Source organism: Eptesicus fuscus, chromosome 10 (genome assembly GCF_027574615.1).
Source record: "Eptesicus fuscus isolate TK198812 chromosome 10, DD_ASM_mEF_20220401, whole genome shotgun sequence".
Taxonomy (NCBI): domain Eukaryota; kingdom Metazoa; phylum Chordata; class Mammalia; order Chiroptera; family Vespertilionidae; genus Eptesicus; species Eptesicus fuscus.
This window is the reverse complement of record NC_072482.1, coordinates 3,163,167-3,183,018: the sequence shown is the minus strand read 5'-3', so window position 1 is coordinate 3,183,018 and position 19,852 is coordinate 3,163,167. Positions and strand designations below refer to the sequence as shown.

The following is a 19,852-nucleotide window of genomic DNA, read 5'->3' as shown; positions in this document are numbered from 1 at the left end:
CCTCCTCCCTTCTTTTCTTACCTGGTGAACTCCTTATATTCTGCTTTCAGATCCTGTCCTCAAATTTAAAAGAACCTAAAATATAGGAGAGAGAGAGAGAGAGAGAGAGAGAGAGACTATCTTGTTTATTAATATTTTCCAGGCATCATCTTAATTGCTCTATAACCATTCAGTACTATCCCTAGCCATGGGCGAGGTGAGCCTGATAAATAATACATTGATTAAAAACCACATCAATAGTTTCGCCTGTGGGGTTTGATGCTCAGGGGCCGCACAGCACGAGCTGTGAGTGTGAACACCTGCTCCCGCAGTCACACTGTCAGGCCCCAGGTGCTTCCCCACGTCTTTGCTCTTGACCTGGAGCTACAGGTGCCCGTGTCCTGTTGGTGTGAATGTCTGTGGTTGTGCCTTTGCTGACATCAGATGGACCTGCTTCATGGTCCAGGGAGGATTGAAGCAGCAGAAGAGCTTAGAAGAGAAAAATCAACTTCAATGGAGAACCCCTCAGATATCCCACTGCAGAAGGGAGGGAGCGGGGGTATTTATTCTCATCTTTGCTGAGCCTATAGATACCCCCACGGCCATTAAACCCCAGCTCTTGTGGCCTGCCCCGGTGGCAGGCTGAGAAAACCTCACATGGAGAGTTTTAAGAGCTTGCAATAGGCTGCATCAAACAAACAAACAAAAAAGAAAAAGAAAAATCAACTTAACTTTCAAATATGTTCATTCAAAGAGCACAAATGCAGTAATTCTCCCATAAGGAAGCCTCACCGGCCAGCAGGGCTGGTGCATTTTGTGTGTGATATTCCCACCAGCCACACGTGAAGCAGAGCGGAGCGCTTTGCACTTAGAGCAGTCACATTGCTGTGAGTGTGTGTGGATGAAGGTGCAGATGTAAAATGCAGGAAACATAATCCGCATTTCCCAAAGAGAAGCCTGAGGCTGAAGGAGGGTGAGTAACTTGTCTCATAAAGTGCATTCGAGGTGGAGCTGCAGCTCAAAACCATTCCTCTCACGGCCCTGCTCTTCCCACCAGGACTTCAGGCTCCGGAGTGTTTAAGACAATGAAGGGAGCATCTCCCTGACAATGATTTTCTCTCCCTGGTACATGACCCCCGCTTATTTCCCTCCTGAACATCTCAGGTGTAAGGACAATAGGTTTTAACTGAATATCACAAGGATGTTTACTATTGAATCACCTTTCTCTCTTGGTTCTCTAAGCCCCTAAGGCATTCACCTTCTATAACTGAGAGAAAGTCTTCCAATGTTCACCCAGAGCAATGAGGTGCAGGCGGGTTCCAGGCACTGGCTGAAGCACCTCCAGAGAAAGCATCTGCCCGGAGACAGATGAGGCGGGTCAGCTCCAGTGCTGATTGGCTCCTTTCCTGGGGACTCTCCAGTCAGACCCTGTGTGGCCGCTCTCAGGTTTTTATTCTCTGAAGTGGGTACATCAGTCATCAGGTGGAGCCGGGCTCTCTCCCCTTACTTCTTCCTTTGTGCTCCAGCATGTCTGGGAAGCCGGCTCTGCGGCCCCCTGGAGGCCTCTGGGCAGCAGCTGTGATGGTGTGGCTGGTGGCACTGAGGGCCCCAGTGGCTGAGGGCAGAGACTCTCCAGGTGAGTGCAGGGCAGCTGCCCCACCTCCAGCCCGGGGTGGGCTCTGAGGACCCTGGGCTGGGGGAGGGGTGGCTGTGACCTGAGAACAGTCTGTGATCACCCATTTCCTCTTTGGGAAAGGGAGCTGCCACCTTCTCATGTCTGCCTTCTGGTGACAAGGCGAGGACATGGCCATCTCGGGGGCTCCAGCCTGGGGATGACCAATGGGAGGGCGGAGACTGGCCACTGCCAGTGACAGCAAAACGGTTATTTTTGAAGAAAAAGTTTCTCCAAAGAAGAGAAGCAGGGCTTGTCCCCAGACCTTGTCTGGACTGAAGACTAAGGGGCTCTGGTTGGGGAAACGTGTGGGGAGGTCTGTGGGGTCAGGTTTGGGGAAAGGACTCCCCATCCCTGAGCCTGAGGGGAGGGTTCACAGCAAACCCTGGCATCCGGGCAGCTGAGCTGGAGCCACAGGCAGGGCCTCAGCTTCCTGCCAGGGACTTAGGGTCCCACAGGGAGTGGGGGATTGAGTCTTGAGTTGATGGGGGACTGGACTGAGGAGAAAGGGGAAGTGAAGAGGGGATGACATGCTGAGAAGCCATTTATTTCAGACAGGGTTCTGTCTCCATGTAAACGCTGTCAGTCTCCTGCCGCCCCAGTGTAGGTGTCCTGGTCTCTCCACAATCACCTTTATGCTCTGGGTGCTCTGGGCAGCCCGTCCACGCTGGCCACTGGCACAGCCACCTGGGATCCAGCTGGTCTGACTAGGGAGCCTGTGCCCTTTCCATGATGAGCCTCCCTTTCTGGGTGTGTGTGTGTGGGTTGGGGGGGGGGGGGGAGGGGTCCCTTGGATCTCACTGAGTGGGGGGAAGGCTCTGTGCCAGGGAGGAGGGCCGAGAGCGAACCTGTGGGAGGACACTGGGTCCAGGCTTTCTGTCATTGCTCCCTGGACTCTCAGCCTGTGGGGACGCTGGTCTCTGAGGTTCCCGGATTCCGTGGGAAAGGGGACCTCACAGGGGCGTCCTGACCGCCCTGAGGCGGGGCGGGGATGTGAGATCATGGACCGCCCTCCCAGAGGGTGTCAGGCTCAGGTGGGATCCAGGCCCCAGGGCATCCAGGAAACTTGTTCCTGAGGGGGGCGGGGGCGGGGTGGCCAGAAGGGAGGTCCAGAGAGGCTGCAGGTCTCAGTGGAGGAAGGTCCCCATCGCTGGCCCGGGGCTGAGGCCTGAGGGCGGCTCCCCGCAGGGGACTTCGTGTACCAGTATAAGGCCCTCTGCTACTTCACCAACGGGACGGAGAGGGTGCGGTTCGTGGTCAGAGACATCTACAACCGGGAGGAGTTCGTGCGCTTCGACAGCGACGTGGGGGAGTTCCGCGCGCTGACCCCGCTGGGGCGGCCGGACGCCGAGTACTGGAACAGCCAGAAGGACATCCTAGAGCGGGCACGGGCCGCGGTGGACACCGTGTGCAGACCCAACTACCCGATGGATGAGGCCATGACCCTGCACCTGCGAGGTGAGCACCCCATCTGGCCCCCTCCGCCTGACCAGTCTTCAGCCCTCGGAGGGGCGGCTTCTGGAACCAGAGCTCCCTCCACTGAAGGGACAGGGAGTCCAGAAAGGAGGGCGGGATCGGGGTGGGGACTGAGGGGGACCGAGGGCGGGAATGAGGGGGACCTAGAGCGGGAATGAGGGGGAGAGGGGGGACCGGGGGCGGGAAGGAGCGGGGGGAGGGGGAATGAGGTGGTGATGGAAGGGTAAAGTGGGGGACTGATGGTGGGAATAAGGGGGGAAAAGGGAGACTGAGAGCGGGAATGAGGGGAAAGATGGGGACCCGAAGGCGGGAATTAGAAAGAGAATGACTGAGGGCGGGAATGAGGGGTATTTAGGGCAGGAAGGAGTGGGAGAGAGGGGGACCAAGGGCAGGAATAAGGGGTAAAGAGGGGGACTAAGGGCGGGAATAAGGGGGGAACAGAGGCGTACAGAGAGTCTCGCCCTAGGGATGGCACTGCACAGAACTCTAAGCACCTAAGCAGGTCCAGTTCCCCAGGAGCCCACAAGGCATGCGAAGTGGGCCCAGGCATGTGCTCTGCTTCTTTTTCCACGCATTTTGCACCTCCCTTCTCACACTCAGTTGTTCTTGCCTCCTTGTCCCTCACTTTGAGGGAACTACCCCCCAGTCCCTGTGCCCTGTGTCCCTGTGCCCTGTGTCCCTGTGCTGCGTGTCCCTCTGCTCCGTGTCCCTGTGCTCCGTGTCCCTGTGCTCCGTGTCTCTGTGCCCTGTGTCCCTGTGCTCCGTGTCCCTGTGCCCTGTGTCTCTGTGCCCTGTGTCCCTGTGCTTCGTGTCCCTGTGCTCCGTGTCCCTGTGTCCCTGTGCCCTGTGTCCCTGTGCCCTGTGTCCCTGTGCTCCGTGTCCCTGTGTCCCTGTGCCCTGTGTCCATGTGCCCTGTGTCCCTGTGCTCCGTGTCCCTGTGCTCCGTGTCCCTGTGCTCTGTGTCCCTGTGCCCTGTGCCCCTGTGCCCTGTGCCCCTGTGCTCCGTGTCCCTGTGCTCCGTGTCCCTGTGCTCCGTGTCCGTGTGCTCTGTGTCCCTGTGCTCTGTGTCCCTGTGCTCCGTGTCCCTGTGCCCTGTGCCCTGTGTCCCTGTGCCCTGTGTCCCTGTGCTCCGTGTCCCTGTGCTCTGTGTCCCTGTGCTCCGTGTCCCTGTGCCCTGTGTCCCTGTGCTCCGTGTCCCTGTGCTCCGTGTCCCTGTGCTCCGTGTCCCTGTGCCCTGTGTCCCTGTGCCCTGTGTCCCTGTCCCCCTCATCCCCTGCCCCCATGCTGCTGTGAGCTTGTAGCAGGACCGCCTCTAGTTTAACCCGCCTGGGAGACTGGGAGCTCCACACTGCCTCCAGGGCCCTTCGCCCACGTGCAATATATCACAGTCATGATGGAGTGTTTTGGTTCTTTTTTTTTTTTAATTCTTTATTGTTTAAAGCAGTGGTTCTCAACCTTCCTAATGCCACGACCCTTTAATACAGTTTCTCATGCTGTGGTGACCCCCAACCATAAAATTATTTTCGTTGCTACTTCATAACTGTAATTTGGCTACTGTTATGAATTGTAATGTAAATATCTGTGTTTTCTGATGGTCTTAGGTGACCCTGTGAAAGGGTCATTCGACCCCCAAAGGGGTCGCAACCCACAGGTTGAGAACCGCTGGTTTAAAGTATTACATATAATATTACATATGTTTTCTTTTTTCCCTATTGACCTCTCCTTGGCTCCACCCCACAACCCCAACACTAACTCTAACCCTAAACCTAACCCAACTCCCCCTTCCCTCTGAAGTTTGATGGTCTGTTCAATGCTTCTCTATTTTTGTTCATCAGTTTATGTTGTTCATTATATTCCACAATGAGTGAGATCATATGATATTTCTCTTTCTCTGACTGGCTTATTTTGCTTAGCATAATGCTCTCCAGTTCCATCCATGCTGTAAGAGTTCTTCCTTTTTTACAGCAGCATAGTATTCCATTGTGTAGATGTACCACAGTTTTCTAATCCACTCATCTGCTGATGGGTATTTAGGCTGTTTCCAAAACTTAGCTATTGTAAATTGTGCTGCTATGAACATAGTGGTGCGTATATCCTTTCTGATTGGTGTTTCTGATTTCTTAGGATATGTTCCTAGAAGTGGGATCACTGGGTCAAATGGGAGTTACATTTTTAGTGTTTTGAGGAAACTCCATACTGTTCTTCACAATGGCTGCACCAGTCTGCATTCCCACCAGCAGTGCACGAAGGTTCCTTTTTCTCCGTATCCTCACCAGCACTTGTCATTTGTTGATTTGTTCATGATTGCCATTCTGACCAGTGTGAGTTGTTTTGATTTGCATCTCTCAGATGATTAGTGACTTTGAGCATGTTTTCATATGTCTCCTGGTCTTCTGTATGTCCTCTTTTGAAAAGTATCCATTTAGGTCTGTTGCCCATTTTTTTTTAATTGGATTTTTTATCTTTCTTTTGTTAAGTTGTTTGAAGTCCCTGTTAATTTTGGAGATTAAACTCTTATCAGAGATAACATTGGCAAATATGTTCTGCCATTCAGTGGGTTTTCTTGTTTTGTTGATAGTTTCTTTAGCTGTGAAGAAGCTTTTTATTGTTTTGGCTCTTTGGTGTCAAATTATTATTCCTGTGAATTCTGTTTTCCTAAATGTCTGTCGCTAGTCCTGCACCTCTTTAGCAGTGACTGCCCCGTCTGTTTCCGGCCTCTGCCCACACATTCCCTGGCGCAGTGAGCTCACTCAGCCTTTTGAGACTAAGGAGCACGTTCTCAGCTGCCGCACTGAGCGCAGTAGAAAACAGAAGGGCAAGTACAGCCTTAAAACGGACTTTATTATTTGTGCTATTTTGCTTAATGCGGTAAACTCTTCCTGACTTGGATCTTAATTTAGAATTTGTGAATGCAAAGTCTGAGAAAAACCGTTTACTAAAAAGCAAAACAACACTTCAGTGGTTCGTAAGGCAGAATTTTAATCTCTTAGGAAGCTCAGCAAATGGTGCAATAGAGCTGAAGTTTTGAAGTAAATAAAGTGATGCTATTAAATTATTGAATAAAAATTGTTTCAAGTTTCTTTTGACTTAGACCCTGCCTCCCCTCCCCCGAGAATCACCATCCATTCAGGGGTAGATATTGTGAATAGTAATTATATCCATTTAATGAGCATCTGTTGCTTGACAATTACCTTACCAAATACCCTCTGTGTAATGCTATTTAACTTCACAACTACTTGTGTGTTAGGAGTTAGCATGACCACTTTAATATGCTAATATTGGTACATAATAAACACCAGTTATACACCACACAGCAGTCATTGTGTTCTGTATTGCATGTGAATACTACATGTATATCATGGGAGCACAGCCTCATTTAAGCAGTTATGACCAGAAGCAGCAAAATGAGTCTGTTCCTGCCTATTTTCAATGTTGGTGGGATGGAAAGTTCACCAGTGAATCCCTAGTCTGGCCCCAGTGTTATCTGCACATGTTCACACAACTTTTGCTGACTTTACACTCTCTTGCCTTCTGACCCACATCCTAATGCCACCAAGTGCTTATATTTTTGCTATTTCAGGTCTATTTTCATAAAAGTTATTCTAACATTTTTCTTTTGAACTCTTGCCCTGTTCTTTTTACTCCAAATCCGTCTACTATTAAGCTGACAGCTTTTGTAAATCCAGCTAGCTGACCATGCTTTTAGTCAGTCCCCAGGAAGGAGAACCTGACAAGAGTCTAAGTGAGCCTGGCTGGTGTGGCTCAGTGGTTGAGCACTGTCCCATGCACTGGAAGGTCGTGGGTTTGATTCCCGGTCAGGGCACATGCCCAGGTTGTGGCTTTGATCCATGATCAGGGTGCATGCAGAAGGCAACCGATCAATCTCTCTCTCTCTCTCCCTCTCTCTACCTCTCTCTCTCTCTCTCTCTCTCTCTCTCTTTATATATATATATATATATATAAAAAATTAATAAAAACATATTTAAAGAGCACACATGAACTATTTAGTATATAGTTTCATACGATCAGAATACGGGAGATGCAGTAAAATGGCTGGAGAGATAAAGGATAAGATGTGTAAAAGGGAAGAAGAGGTCTAGAGTATTTGACCCCAGATGGCTATCTGAGAAGATGAAGGAATTGAGACATGGGCAAATGTAATATTTATTATCAGTGTTACTTGTTTTCAAGGTTCTCTTTTCCTTCAAAAAATTACAAACTTTCAAAATAACATTTATTTTACTAGATTGCAATTTCTATAAGGGGAGGGACCGTGGTCTGTTGTTTATCTTTCTATTCCTAGTGCTTGTGGAATTTATATTTGTTGAATGAATGAATAAATGAATCAGTAAATGGATAAAACATAGGTGGCATATATGACGTGGACATGAAGTTTATTATTTAATAGTATACAATTTAATGGGAGTTTGCCACAGAAAGGCATCTGGGCTGGGTTAGGCTAACAGCTGAGAGGGCTTTGTTGATGGGTGACATGTGAGAAGTACACCTGTCCTTAAGTTCTGTCTGTGTTACCTGCTGAGAATGGTAGGGAAGAGCCTGTTTGAGAACATTGCTTTGGAGGAAGGATGTGATTCTCACTGCTTCTTGCTCTGTCGGATGTAGAACTGTCTGTAATGTTCCTTATTAACAGTCTGTGTTGCTGTTCATGGAGCTGTGACCAGTGCTGATGGTCTCATGCCCCTGAGACTCAAACTGATGTATTTTCTCTACTGTGAGGAGCTGCGGGACCAACAGGAAACAGGGTCACTGCCCTGGTGTGAATCCCTAGAGCTGATCCCCAGGGTCACCATCAAGGTGGAGGGAAAAGAAGTCCAGGTTTTTCATCTTTATTTAAAAACATTGTGAATAGTGGCCTGTATAACACAGCAATTTAAACATTTAAATGGCTTCATTTTTATTAATTGTTAACAGAATAACTCCCATAAAATGATTGCGGTTAGCTCTTGACCCTGAAAAGTTAACTGACTCATGTGTTTACTCAGCTAATCAAGTGGCCCAGCTCAGGTCCTCATCCCGGACTCGGAATCCAGGGATCTTTCCCGACGGTTCAGGGAGGATCCTCCCATTGGGTCACATCTCACTCCGTCTTTCCTGTCTGTTACCCTCCCCTCCCAGTGGAGCCTACAGTGACCATCTCCCCAGCCAAGACAGAGGCCCTGACCCACCACAACATGCTGGTCTGCTCGGTGACGGATTTCTATCCAGCCCACATCCAAGTCCGGTGGTTCCGGAATGACCAGGAGGAGACAGCCGGCGTCGTGTCCACCCCTGTCATCAGGAACGGGGACTGGACCTACCAGGTCCTGGTGATGCTGGAAATGACCCCCCAGCGAGGAGACGTCTACACCTGCCGCGTGGAGCACCCCAGCCTCCAGAGCCCCATCGCAGTGGAGTGGCGTAAGGGGCAGTTTCTTCCCTGCACCCTGGGTTCCACAGACAGAGGGCAAACAGCGGCCCCTGGCCATCCCATCGCATCCCTACCCCTGATGTCACTGCTGAGTGGACATCACAGGATGCTAGAGCCCTCTGGTGCCATGGCAGGGACATCAGATCTCATTGTGTTTTCAGACACTAGGGAGGTCACTACACTGTGCCCAGTACCCAGCCTGAGAGCTCTGGAGGGCTGACTGTGGCAGCTGGTGACGGGGCTTGGGGCCCAAGGTCAAGGATGTGTGTGAAAGAGCAGGACCCATTTCCCCCCTGTCACCACCCATGGTGTCCAAGGGTTTACTGGCTGGTCCCACCCCAGGGGTGGAGGCTCCCAAAGGGTCCCTGTGGGTTTGGGGACAGAAGCTGACACCCAGGCTCTGCTCCCCAGGGGCGCAGTCTGGATCCGCCCAGAGCAAGATGCTGAGTGGCGTCGGGGGCTTCGTGCTGGGGCTGCTCTTCCTGGGGCTGGGCCTTGTCATCCGTCACAGGAAACAGAAGGGTGAGCACCTGGGAAACGGGAAGATGGGCTGTGCCCGGACCCTCTGTTGAGGGGGCCTCTGCTTCTAGGTGTAACTCTCCTCCTGACCTGGAAGGCAGGCGGCTGGGCTGGTGGTGGGAGGAGACAGACAGCTGGGCGAGGCTTTGGACTGGATTTTACTGGTTGAAAGGCAGCCCTGCCACAGGCGTGACTGTCGTGAGTGGCCTGGGGCTGAGAGCTCATCACTGTCTCGCTGGCCCCTTTCCAGAAGCTGCTTCTTTAAGAAGGTCAGCGCATTGGCTTCCCTTCCTCCTAGTGACAGGTCCACTCATTTGGGGGATCGTATCTTAGGGGTAAGGCCTTGTGGCTGATGGGTAGGGAGGACATAGATTTCCAATTAAGTTGCTTATCTCATTTCCTGTGGGCTGGAGAGGGACTGGCTGTGTGATGAGATCTTTCTCTGTGGAAAGTCCTTTTGTAGGATCTCATGGGCCTCCACCCCAGGTGCTGTCTCTGCTCTGATTTAATTGGGGGGGGGGGCGAGCGGAGGGGGTGTGAGGACAGGAAAAAGAGGGAGGGGGGCAAGATGAGTGTTCCTGGTCACAAAGGTGGCGGTTCATGGCCTGTTCCCTGCCAGGGGATCAGGATTCGGGGAGAAGCTCACCCAGTTTCTGAAGGAAGCTCCGGGCTTGTTATCCAGAACCTGAGCTTAACTTTGGTGAATCTTTCTGTGAAACGTGGAGCCAGAGCCACGTCTTGGGTGGTAGGCACGGGGGTGATGCCCACTTTGTGCCACATGCTGGTGGCTCCTGCCTGTGGGCATTTGTAAGTGACTCCTAGTGGTGGAAGGAAGGTTAGTTATCAATAAATTTGCTAAAAGATGAGATGCTCATATCCCCCAAGGATAACAGCTGTTCCCCGCCTCCTGCATGTCAGCGTGAGGCTGAAGTGGTGTCCTCTTCAGCTGATTTCACCCTGACACCGATACTCGGGGAGGTGATGACCATATGCCCAGACCTCAGCTTTACCTGATGCTGCAGGGCCCCGAGAGGAGGGGACAGGGTGTGTCCCCAGGTGCCGGGTGCTGACCACTCTCTCTCCTACAGGGCTCCTGCGCTGACTCCTGAGGGCGCTTTGACTGGGATCGGCTGTGTTTCTTCTGAAACCCCTGCTTGTTGTCCTCATGCAGATTTCCCAGCTGCCTGTGAGCCTGCTCCTCTGAGATCAGAGTCCTAGTTACTCTGATGCAGTCAGCCAGGCATCTGCTGTGACACCCCTGGAGGCCATGGCTGAGACCTTGGAGTCTGTCCTGTGGGCTGCCAGCTGAGTGTACTCAAGGCCCCCAAGGCATTTTTCTTTTGTTCCTCCTCCCCTACTAACTACCCCGCCTCCTCCCACCACTGTCAAGAGAAGCACATTAAAGCCTTTACCTGACTCTGGAGCTTTTATCACAATTAAACATGTTATCTGTATCCTGAGCCTTCTTAACTGGGTGGAGGCAGGAAGCCACTGCAGAATGGAAGGAACATGTTTTGCTCCTTGAGGGAGACTAGAGCATCTTGGGGTGCTGTGATAGAAGCGGGCAGAGGGAACAATTCAATTGTCCTCCTTCCTGGCTCTTTGGTATTGATGTTCAGTGCAGTGGCCTTAGGATGTGCTGGTGGGTAGAGTGTGTGTCAGCAAGGTGGAATTACCTGGGCCCAGGTACAGTGGCCCCTGGTGTCTCAAAGAACCAAACTGATGTCTCAGATGTCTTGGCAAGTCACATTGATCAAGGTCAAAAAAATTTTTCTATGATGACAAAACTCTTTTATTAGCAGACTAGAGGCTCGGTGTATGAATTTGTGCATGGTGGGGTCCCTCGGCCTGGCCAGAAATCAGGGCTGATTGGAGCCATCTCACCCAGTCTTGATCGGGGTGATCGGAGCTGGCCAATGTGCAAAGTCTAATATGTACATTGTCCCCTTGACCTGGAGTTCAACCAGCAGGCAGGCCAGCCAACCAGGGAAAGGACTGCCAGAGGTTAGCTGGCTGTTAGCACACTGACCACCAGGGGCAGTTCCTGCATTGAGTGTCTGCCCCTTGGTGGTCAGTGCACATCATAGCAACCTGTCGTTCAGTCATTCAGTTGCTTATGCTTTTATATAGAGAGAGTCAACCAGTTAGAAATTGGTGATGAAAGAATGAACATGTTTTCAGGCCTGAACATTTCTTGTGGTTATCTGCAGTGGAAGTTTAAAGAATAATTTAAAATAGCACTTCATTATCCAAAGCACTAATTATAAAAAAATATATGCACCCCTATGTTTATTGCAGCGTTATTTACAATAGCCAAGGTGTAAAAGCCACCCAAGTGCCCATCAATAAACAACTGGATAAAATAGTTTGGTACATATAAACAATGGATTATTACTTGGCCATAAAAAAAATAAAGAAATCTTACCATCTGTGACAGTATGGACGGACTTAGAGCCGTGGTTGGCAATCTGCGGCTTGTGAGCCACATGCAGCTCTTTGGCCCCTTGAGTGTGGCTCTTCCACAAAATACCATGGCCTGGGCAAATCTATTTTGAAGAAGTGGCGGTAGAAGAACTTTAAGTTTAAAAACTTTGGCTCTCAAAAGAAATTTTAATCGTTGTACTGTTGATATTTGGCTCTGTTGACTAATAAGTTTGCTGACCACTAACCTAGAGGGTATTATGCTAAGTCAAATAAGTCAGACAAAGACAAATACTATACATTTCACTTATACACTGAGTGGCCAAATTATTATGATCTCTGAACACATAATAATCTGGCCACTAAGTGTATATCCTATATAATAAAAGGCTAATATGCACGTTGTCCTCTCCACCGGGCAAGCTGGCCAACTGCCCATGCCCCTCCCCCTGGCCAGGCTGGCCGGACCCCTCCCCCACCCATGCACAAATTCATGCATTGGGATATATATATATATATATATATATATATATATATATATATATATTGAGTGGCCAAATTATTATGTGTTCAGAGATCATAATAATCTGGCCACTCAGTATATGTGGAATCTGAAGAGCAAAGTAAATGGATAAATAAAATAGAAATAGACTCATAGATACAGAGACCCAGGTGGTGATTGTCAGAGAAGTTGGGGGTTGGGGGACTGGGTGAAAAAGGTGAAGGGATTAAGAATTACAGATTGGGCCCTAGCTGGTTTGGCTCAGTGGATAGAGCATTGGCCTGTGGACTGAAAGATTCTGGGTTTGACTCCGGTCAAGGGCACATGCCCAGGTTGTGGGCTCGATCCCCAGTAAGGGGCGAGCAGAAGGCAGCCAATCAATGAGTCTCTCTCATCATTGATGTTTGTCTCTCTCTCTCCCTCTCCCTTCCTCTCTGAAATCAATAAAAACATATTTAATAATAATAAAAATGAAATACAGATTGGTAGTCACAAAACAATCACAGAATTGTAAAGTATAGTATAGTCAATAATATTGTAATAACTATGTACAGTGCCAAGTGGGTACTTGAAATATCACCGGGACCACTTTATAAATTTTTATTTTGGGAAAAGTATAACCAGCAATAAAAGTAATATTCTTTGTTCCAAATGATTGAAATCCAACTGAAGTTTAGTTTGCGGGCTTGATCCCCAGTAGGGGGTGTGCAGGAGGTAGCTGATCAATGATTATCTCTCATCATTAATGTTTCTATCTCTCTCTCCTTCTCCCTTCCTTTTTGAAATAAATAAAAATATTTTTAAAAATCCTTCTAGCAAAAAAAAAAGCCCCGATGGTTTAACTAGTGAATTCTACTAAACCTTTAAAGAAGAATTCATGCCAATCCTTCTCAAATAAAGGATACAAATTTCCACCTGTACAATGAATATGTTCTTGGGAATCTAATCATAGTATAGTTAACAATATTTTTTATATACTATAAGTTGCAAAGAGAGTAGATCTTAAATGATCTCATCACAACAACAACAAAAAATTATCAAATGAGATGAGAGAGATGTTAACCAATGCTCTGTGATATATAGTGTATTAAATTATCATGTTGTACATCTCAAACTTATACAATGTTACATCTAAATAAAGCTGAAAAAAACCTACAAACAAAAAGGATTTTCCTTATAAAGTAGTTCTCCCTTATCCATGGGCAATATGTTCCAAGACCCCCCAGTGAATGCCTGAAACCAAACCCTATACATACGTATGATAAAGTTTAATTTATAAATTGGGCACAGAGATTAATAATAATAAATAATAAAATAGAACAATTATAAAAATATACTGTAATAGGGGCTATGTGAATGTGGTCTCTCTCTTCTCTCTCTCTCAAAATATTCTTTGAATTGCTTATTTCTGAAATTTTCAACTTAATATTTTCAGTCCATAGTTGACTGAGGTAACTGAAACTACAGAAAGGGAAATCATGGACAAGAGAAGCCATTATACATAGTATATTATACTAGTTTTCTCATTGAATAATTATTTAAATAAAACCTTGGACTTTTTTTCATTTCTTAAAATATGTTTTTATTGATTTCAGAGAGGAAGGAAGAGGGAGAGAGAGGAAGAGAGAGAGAGAGAAACATTAATGATGAGAGAGAATCATTGATCTGTTGCTTCCTGCACACCCCCCACTGGGGATCGAGCCCTCAACCCAGGCATGTGCCCTTGACCAGGAATTGAAATGTGACCTCCTGGTTCATAGGTCGACACTTAATCACTGAGCCATGCTGGCCTTTTTTAAATGGTAATTGGAAGACAAGGAAACCAAGAAACAGCATATTCAACCCAGGATATCACTGAAAAGAGATTCAACATAAGTGATATTTATAGTATTAAGCAACATTTCTTCAACTTTTTAAATAAGCTATGAACAAGCTCCAAGACAATCATTGTTACAGAAGAATGTTAATATTTTCAACTTTGACAATATTTTTAAAAGTTCAGGTACCTCAGTTTGGCAAGTGGAAGCTTATGTGAGAAGAGGAAGGAAGAGCAGTGATGTCAATACCTTCATCTTCCAAGAAGGCCATACTTAAGGGATGAAGATACAAAAATAAGTATGTGAATTAAAATAGTAACTGAAAGAAGGATGGTGTAAGGTGACTCATGATTTAAAGCAGAGTTTTAGAAGTTGGATTATTATACAGCTCCAAAAAGTTCTCATCCAAATCTTGAGGGAGTTCTGAAGCTTCAAGAGCCCTTCAGAGTTGACCCAAATTAGGGTGAGGCTTGGGACCTCTACAGCCCCACACTGAGCAGTCACCGGAGAGTTCCCTTGGGAAGGGGGCTGAAATTGGGTGAGGCAGCCATCCTCACCTAAGGCAACTCTGGAGGAGAGCTGAGAGCTGAGGACTGTCAGCCAGCAACTGAGGGAATAGATCCTTCAGTGCTGAAGGGAGGAGATAGATGGGTCAGGACAGCATCACCACAGAAGCACTTGTTCTAGTCGCTGGGAATACATATATTTTGGGGGTAGAATAAAACAAAGTAGTAAATATTTTTTAAAAATTTATCATCTCTTAAATTCCATTAACTCAACTGACTCACCCTATTAACTTATGAATTCTGTTCCTTAAGTTAAACATTCCCAGGTAGTCAGGAGGCAGGGTTATGTTGCAGTAAGATATTAACCTGCAGTAGAAATTTAATCTTCATGCCTTAACTCAGTAAAGAGGACTCAATTCTACAAACATTCAAGGGACCCAGCTTATGGAGTTTCCAACATAATACACACCATCACCTCAACAATAGCTTCTAGAGAAAGACAAAGCAGACAGAGCTAACACCCACTTTCAAGTTCTATTGGCTGGTACTAGTCACATGACTCCACACAAACCACAGAGGAATCTGGGAAATGTGCATAAGCTTATGGAATGTTGATGACTGCCACTGAAAGACAGGGTAAATACTAGCAGGTTTTTCTCTAGCACACCCATACATTTCTCCAAGATGTACGCCTACTAAGACTGAGCTCTTCTTTTAGAAACTTGTTTATAAAGGATGTACTGTTATTTTGATTAAATTATTAAAGATTATATTACCCGATGAAATTTGGGTTGATATATATATATATATACTTGTTTGTATGAAGCTGTCACTGGAAGGGAAGAAGACTCTGACCCTGTTGTTAAAAAGAATATCCTAGCAGGTGGCCAGTGTGACAATGTGAAACCATAAGAATGCCCTAGCATATACTCTACCACTTACCCTTATAAGAGAGCTTATGTTTCAACTAGAAAAGTCTAATTTCAATGTCTCCCTCAGCTCTGGGTCTGGTTAAGTATCCAGTCCTGCCTCTCATCTTTGCAGGGTCAAAAGCAAAGAGCTACATATAGAGAATAAGGGCTCCCTAGACACCCACACAAGTGCCGGCAGGGGACTAGTTAGGGGGTGATCAGGCTGGCAAGTAGAGGCAGTTAGGGCGATCAGGCAGGCAGGTAGAGTGGTTAGGGGTGATCAGGCAGGCTGGCAGGGGAGCAGTTAAGGGGTGACCAGGCTGGCACAGGGGCAGTTAGGGCAGTGGTTCTCAACCTTTGTAATGTTGTGACCCTTTAATACAGTTCCTCATGTCGTGGTGAACCCCAACCATAAAATTACTTCATAACTGACATTTTGCTACTATGAATCATAATGTAAATATCTGTGTTTTCTGATGGTCTTAGGCCTGTGAAACAGTCGTTCGACCCCAAAAGGGGTCGCGACCCACAGGTTGAGAACCGCTGAATTAGGGGGTGATCAGACCAGCAAGCAGAGGCAGTTAGGGGTGTTCAGGCAGGCAGACAGGCAAGCAGTTAGAAGCCAGTGGTCCTGAATTGTGAGGGAGATGTCCCCGCCCCAGTGCTGGGGCCCAGGGACTTGAGGCCACACCCCCCTGCCCTGGAGCCAGGGCCAGGGGACCTGAAGCCAGGCTGTGGGACCTGAGGCCGAGACCCCCTCCGCCCTGGCATTGGGGCCCAGGGACCTGAACCCCTTGCCCTGTGGGGCTTGATGGGGATGAGGCCGGCTGGGTCTGGGTCTTGCAGGATCTCGCTCGTGGGTGGGCAGGGACTTGACTCTGGGTCCCACAGTGCACCCCAGACTCTGACAGGAGGGATATTTTCATATACATTTTACTAATTTTCTTTTATCTCTGACACTTCCATTATAGAGAAAGGGCAAGTAGCAATATTAAAATATTTCCTCTAATTAATTCCCTTTTAATATGCATGAATTTCATGCACTGGGCCACTAATTATATAATAACCTTGTCTCTTTGGTAATTTTTGGCTTAACATTTATTTTGTCTGTTATAACTGCAGCTGCTGTTGCTCTCTTTTGGTCATGGAATATCTTTTTTCATCTCTGCACTTTGAGCCTAAGTGTGTCCTTAAAGTTGAAGTCACTTGTAAGTATCAAATTTTGGGCCTTTTTAAAAAAATCTATCCGGCCAAGTGATTTTCAATTCTTTTCATCTAATGGTACACAAATTACTGAAATTCTGTGGCACACTGAAAAATATATTTATTTGCTGATCTGAAAAAAGTAGGTATATTTTTTATTCATTCACAATGGATAGCTATTGTTGTGTTGGCTGTTGACATGTGTGTATGTTTTTTAAATAAAATGTTTTTATTGATTTTTTACAGAGAGAGGAAGGAGAAGGGATAGAGGGATAGAAACATTATCAATCGGCTGCCTCCTTTACGCCCCCTACTGGGGATTGTGCACAGAACCTGGGCATGTGTTCTGACTGGAAATTGAACCAGTGACCTTTTGGTTCCTGAGTCAATGCTCAACCACTGAGCCACATCAGCTGGGCTGTTTTTATGATTTTATTTGACAATCTAAGGGAAAAGGGGTCAGTGCCCCTGACTAAAGAGTCAGGTAGTGCATGTTTTAAAAATTCTTGTGGCACTCCAGTGTGCCTGCTGTGGCATATGAGTTGAAAATCAGTGAACTAGCCAATCTCTGTCTTTAACCCATAACCTAGGTACATGCCCTGAGTGGGATGACGCTCCAACCTCCAACCAACTGAGCCACACCAGCCAGGTCTCTATGTCTTTTGTTTAGAGAATTTAATCCATTTATATCTAGAGTATTTATTGGTAAGGACTTATTAATGCCATCTTATTAATTGTTTTCTGGCTATTTTGTAGTTTTCTTTTTCCTTTTTTCTTTACTTTCTGTCTTCCTTTTCTATTGTCTTCTGCTTGGATCCTCTTCTCTTTATTTTTTGTCTATCTTTTGTAAGCCTTTGCTTTGTGGTTACCATGAGGCTTACATAAAACATCTATGGCTATACAGGTCTATTTTATACTAATAACAACTTAACTTCAATCATGTACCAAATCTTTACCCTTACTAGATTTAATGTACCACCATATTACAGTATTCTGAATTTGACTGCATGTTTATTCCTCACCACTGCATTGTATATTTCCATGTTATTTATTAGTGCCATTTTATTTCAGCCTGAAGACTTCTTTTCAGCATTGTCCTTAAGCAAGTCTAGTGGTAATGAACCCTATCAGCTTTTTTTTTTTTTTTTTTACTGGAAAAGTCTAACTCTCCTTCATTTGTGAAGAACAAATTTGTCAGACAGGATACTATACACCATCTTATTGCATCTCAACAGACATTTATTCAAGCATTCTCTAAATTCTACTACATTGTATTTGGTTCTTGTGCAATGCTCTCTCACATTACCTTGTCCTTTTCCTTTATCAATTCTTCAGAATTTGTAATTCTATGTGTATCAAATTATTTTATACATGTGGCATACAGATGTATATTTCCTCCTAAAGTATAAGTTTTGTAGAGACAATGAATGTATTTGTTTTCACATTATGTAAATACACTCAGCACATATACTATGGTATATATCACAACACTGGTATTCAATGACCATTTTTGCATTATTGTTTTAATTAATGAATATATTGACAAAGTTTGGGGCTTAGTCCAGCCAATAATAAAGAGAATGTTACTTTGATTTTCTTTGATTCCTTGTAGCTTACACATTCTTTTTTTAAAAATTGATTTTTAGAGAGAGGAAAGGGGAGAGAGAGAGAGAAAGAGAGAAAGAGAGAGAGAGAGAGAGACATGGATGTGAGAGAGAAACATTGATTGGTTGCTTCCTGCACATACCCAGACAGGGAATCAAACCCACAACCTACCTATGTGCCTTGATTTAGGAATCAAACCTGAAACCATTTGGTGAATGAAATGATGCTCCAACCAACTGAGCCACTTGGCCAGGGCAGCATACACATTGTTTAGGGTTATGTTTCTGAGGTTCTATTGTTTACAGGTGAATTTGGATACTCAGGGTTTCCTAAGAGTGATAAAAAATTGGAAAAGCTTTAAAACCAACATATCTTCAAACAGAATGCTTCTCTGCCTACATTTTGGCTTTCTTGGAATTCTTAAAACTTTTTTGAACTATGGAAAATTCACCTATATAACATAATAGAGAGAACAGTGCGATGCATCAACAGCCCAGCTTTAACCATGACCAATTCATGGGCAATTTTGTGTGGTCACTATTTAATCTCGCATGCTCAATGCATTATTTCTATGATAATCTCAGACATCATATCATCTATATAAATAAAAATGTAAATGTTCGTTTGTTCAAAATCTTAAATATCCGATAGTTCTTCACCAATTGCTTTGAAATTTTGACACAACGTTGCATTCAAATATGTGCATGTTTTTACATACCTACTATTATATGGATGTCACACCTGTGACAGGTAAAAACTTGCTTTTTTTGAAAAAAACAGCACTGTCTGTTGGACGTAAAAGCAACACACGCTATACTAAATGTTTTACGATTCCATTTCAATGTTTCCGATTTACGGTCCATTTACGATTTCCAAATTTCCAATTTTACGATTCCATTTCAATGTTGATAATGATTGAAGATTTGTGCTTAGAAATCGCCAACAAAGTTCTCAAACAATTGGGAATGCCATCACCGAATCAATCTGCTGCTGCTTCGTTCGATGTAGAATTGCATCATGAGCAAAATTACAACACGGGTGATCTTTTGTCATATGGGCAATCAAATATTCCTAAGCTAATGCTTGAGCAAAAAGGCATTTACGATCAAATAATGCAAACTGTCAATAACGGGGTTGGAGAAATCTTCTTAGATGCTCCAGGAGGAATTGGTAAAACGTTCTTAATTAGATTGATTCTGGCAGCAATTCCATCCCAAAATGACATAGCCTTAGCTCTTGTGTTGTCCAGAATAGCTGCAACATTGTTACCAGGTGGAAGAACTGCTCATTCTGCTTTGAAATTTCCATTGAATATGCAATTCATTGAAACTCCCACGTGCAACATTTCCAAAGCATCCAGCATGGCAAAAGTATTTCAGAAATGCAAACTTTTTGTTTGGGATGAATGCACAATGGCACACAAAAAATCGCTCAAGGCTCTTGATCGATCATTGCAAGATTTGCGTGGAAACATCAGACCATTTAGAATGCATTAATATTGCTTGCAGGAGATTTCAGGCAAACATTACCTGTAATTTCTCGTTCGACACCAGCAGACGAAATAAACGCTTGCCTGAAATACTCTACTTTGTGGGGACACGTAAAGACGTTAAAATTAACTACAAATATGCATGTCCAGAATTGTGCGGTTTAGATCTAGACATGGATTGCTTCTCACATGGACAATTATATGTTGCGTGTTCTAGAGTCGGCAAACCAATCTCTATATCTGCACAGACAATGAAACAACAGAAAATATTGTATACCCACAAGCATTGTGAAATTAAACATATTAGAAACGTGTGCTTTCTCT

At 45.7% G+C, this 19,852-nt stretch overlaps 1 protein-coding gene across 1 annotated transcript; it reads left to right on the top strand.

Moving 5' to 3' along the window:
- Nucleotides 1–1,440: 1,440 nt before the first annotated feature.
- Nucleotides 1,441–10,528, top strand: LOC103304354 (HLA class II histocompatibility antigen, DQ beta 1 chain-like). Its single transcript, XM_054722573.1, has 5 exons — nucleotides 1,441–1,615; nucleotides 2,840–3,109; nucleotides 8,264–8,545; nucleotides 8,967–9,077; nucleotides 10,163–10,528. The coding sequence occupies exons 1-5, from the start codon at nucleotides 1,507–1,509 to the stop codon at nucleotides 10,174–10,176; spliced, it is 786 nt and encodes a 261-aa protein (XP_054578548.1). The 5' UTR covers nucleotides 1,441–1,506; the 3' UTR covers nucleotides 10,177–10,528.
- The last annotated feature ends 9,324 nt before the right edge of the window (nucleotides 10,529–19,852 follow it).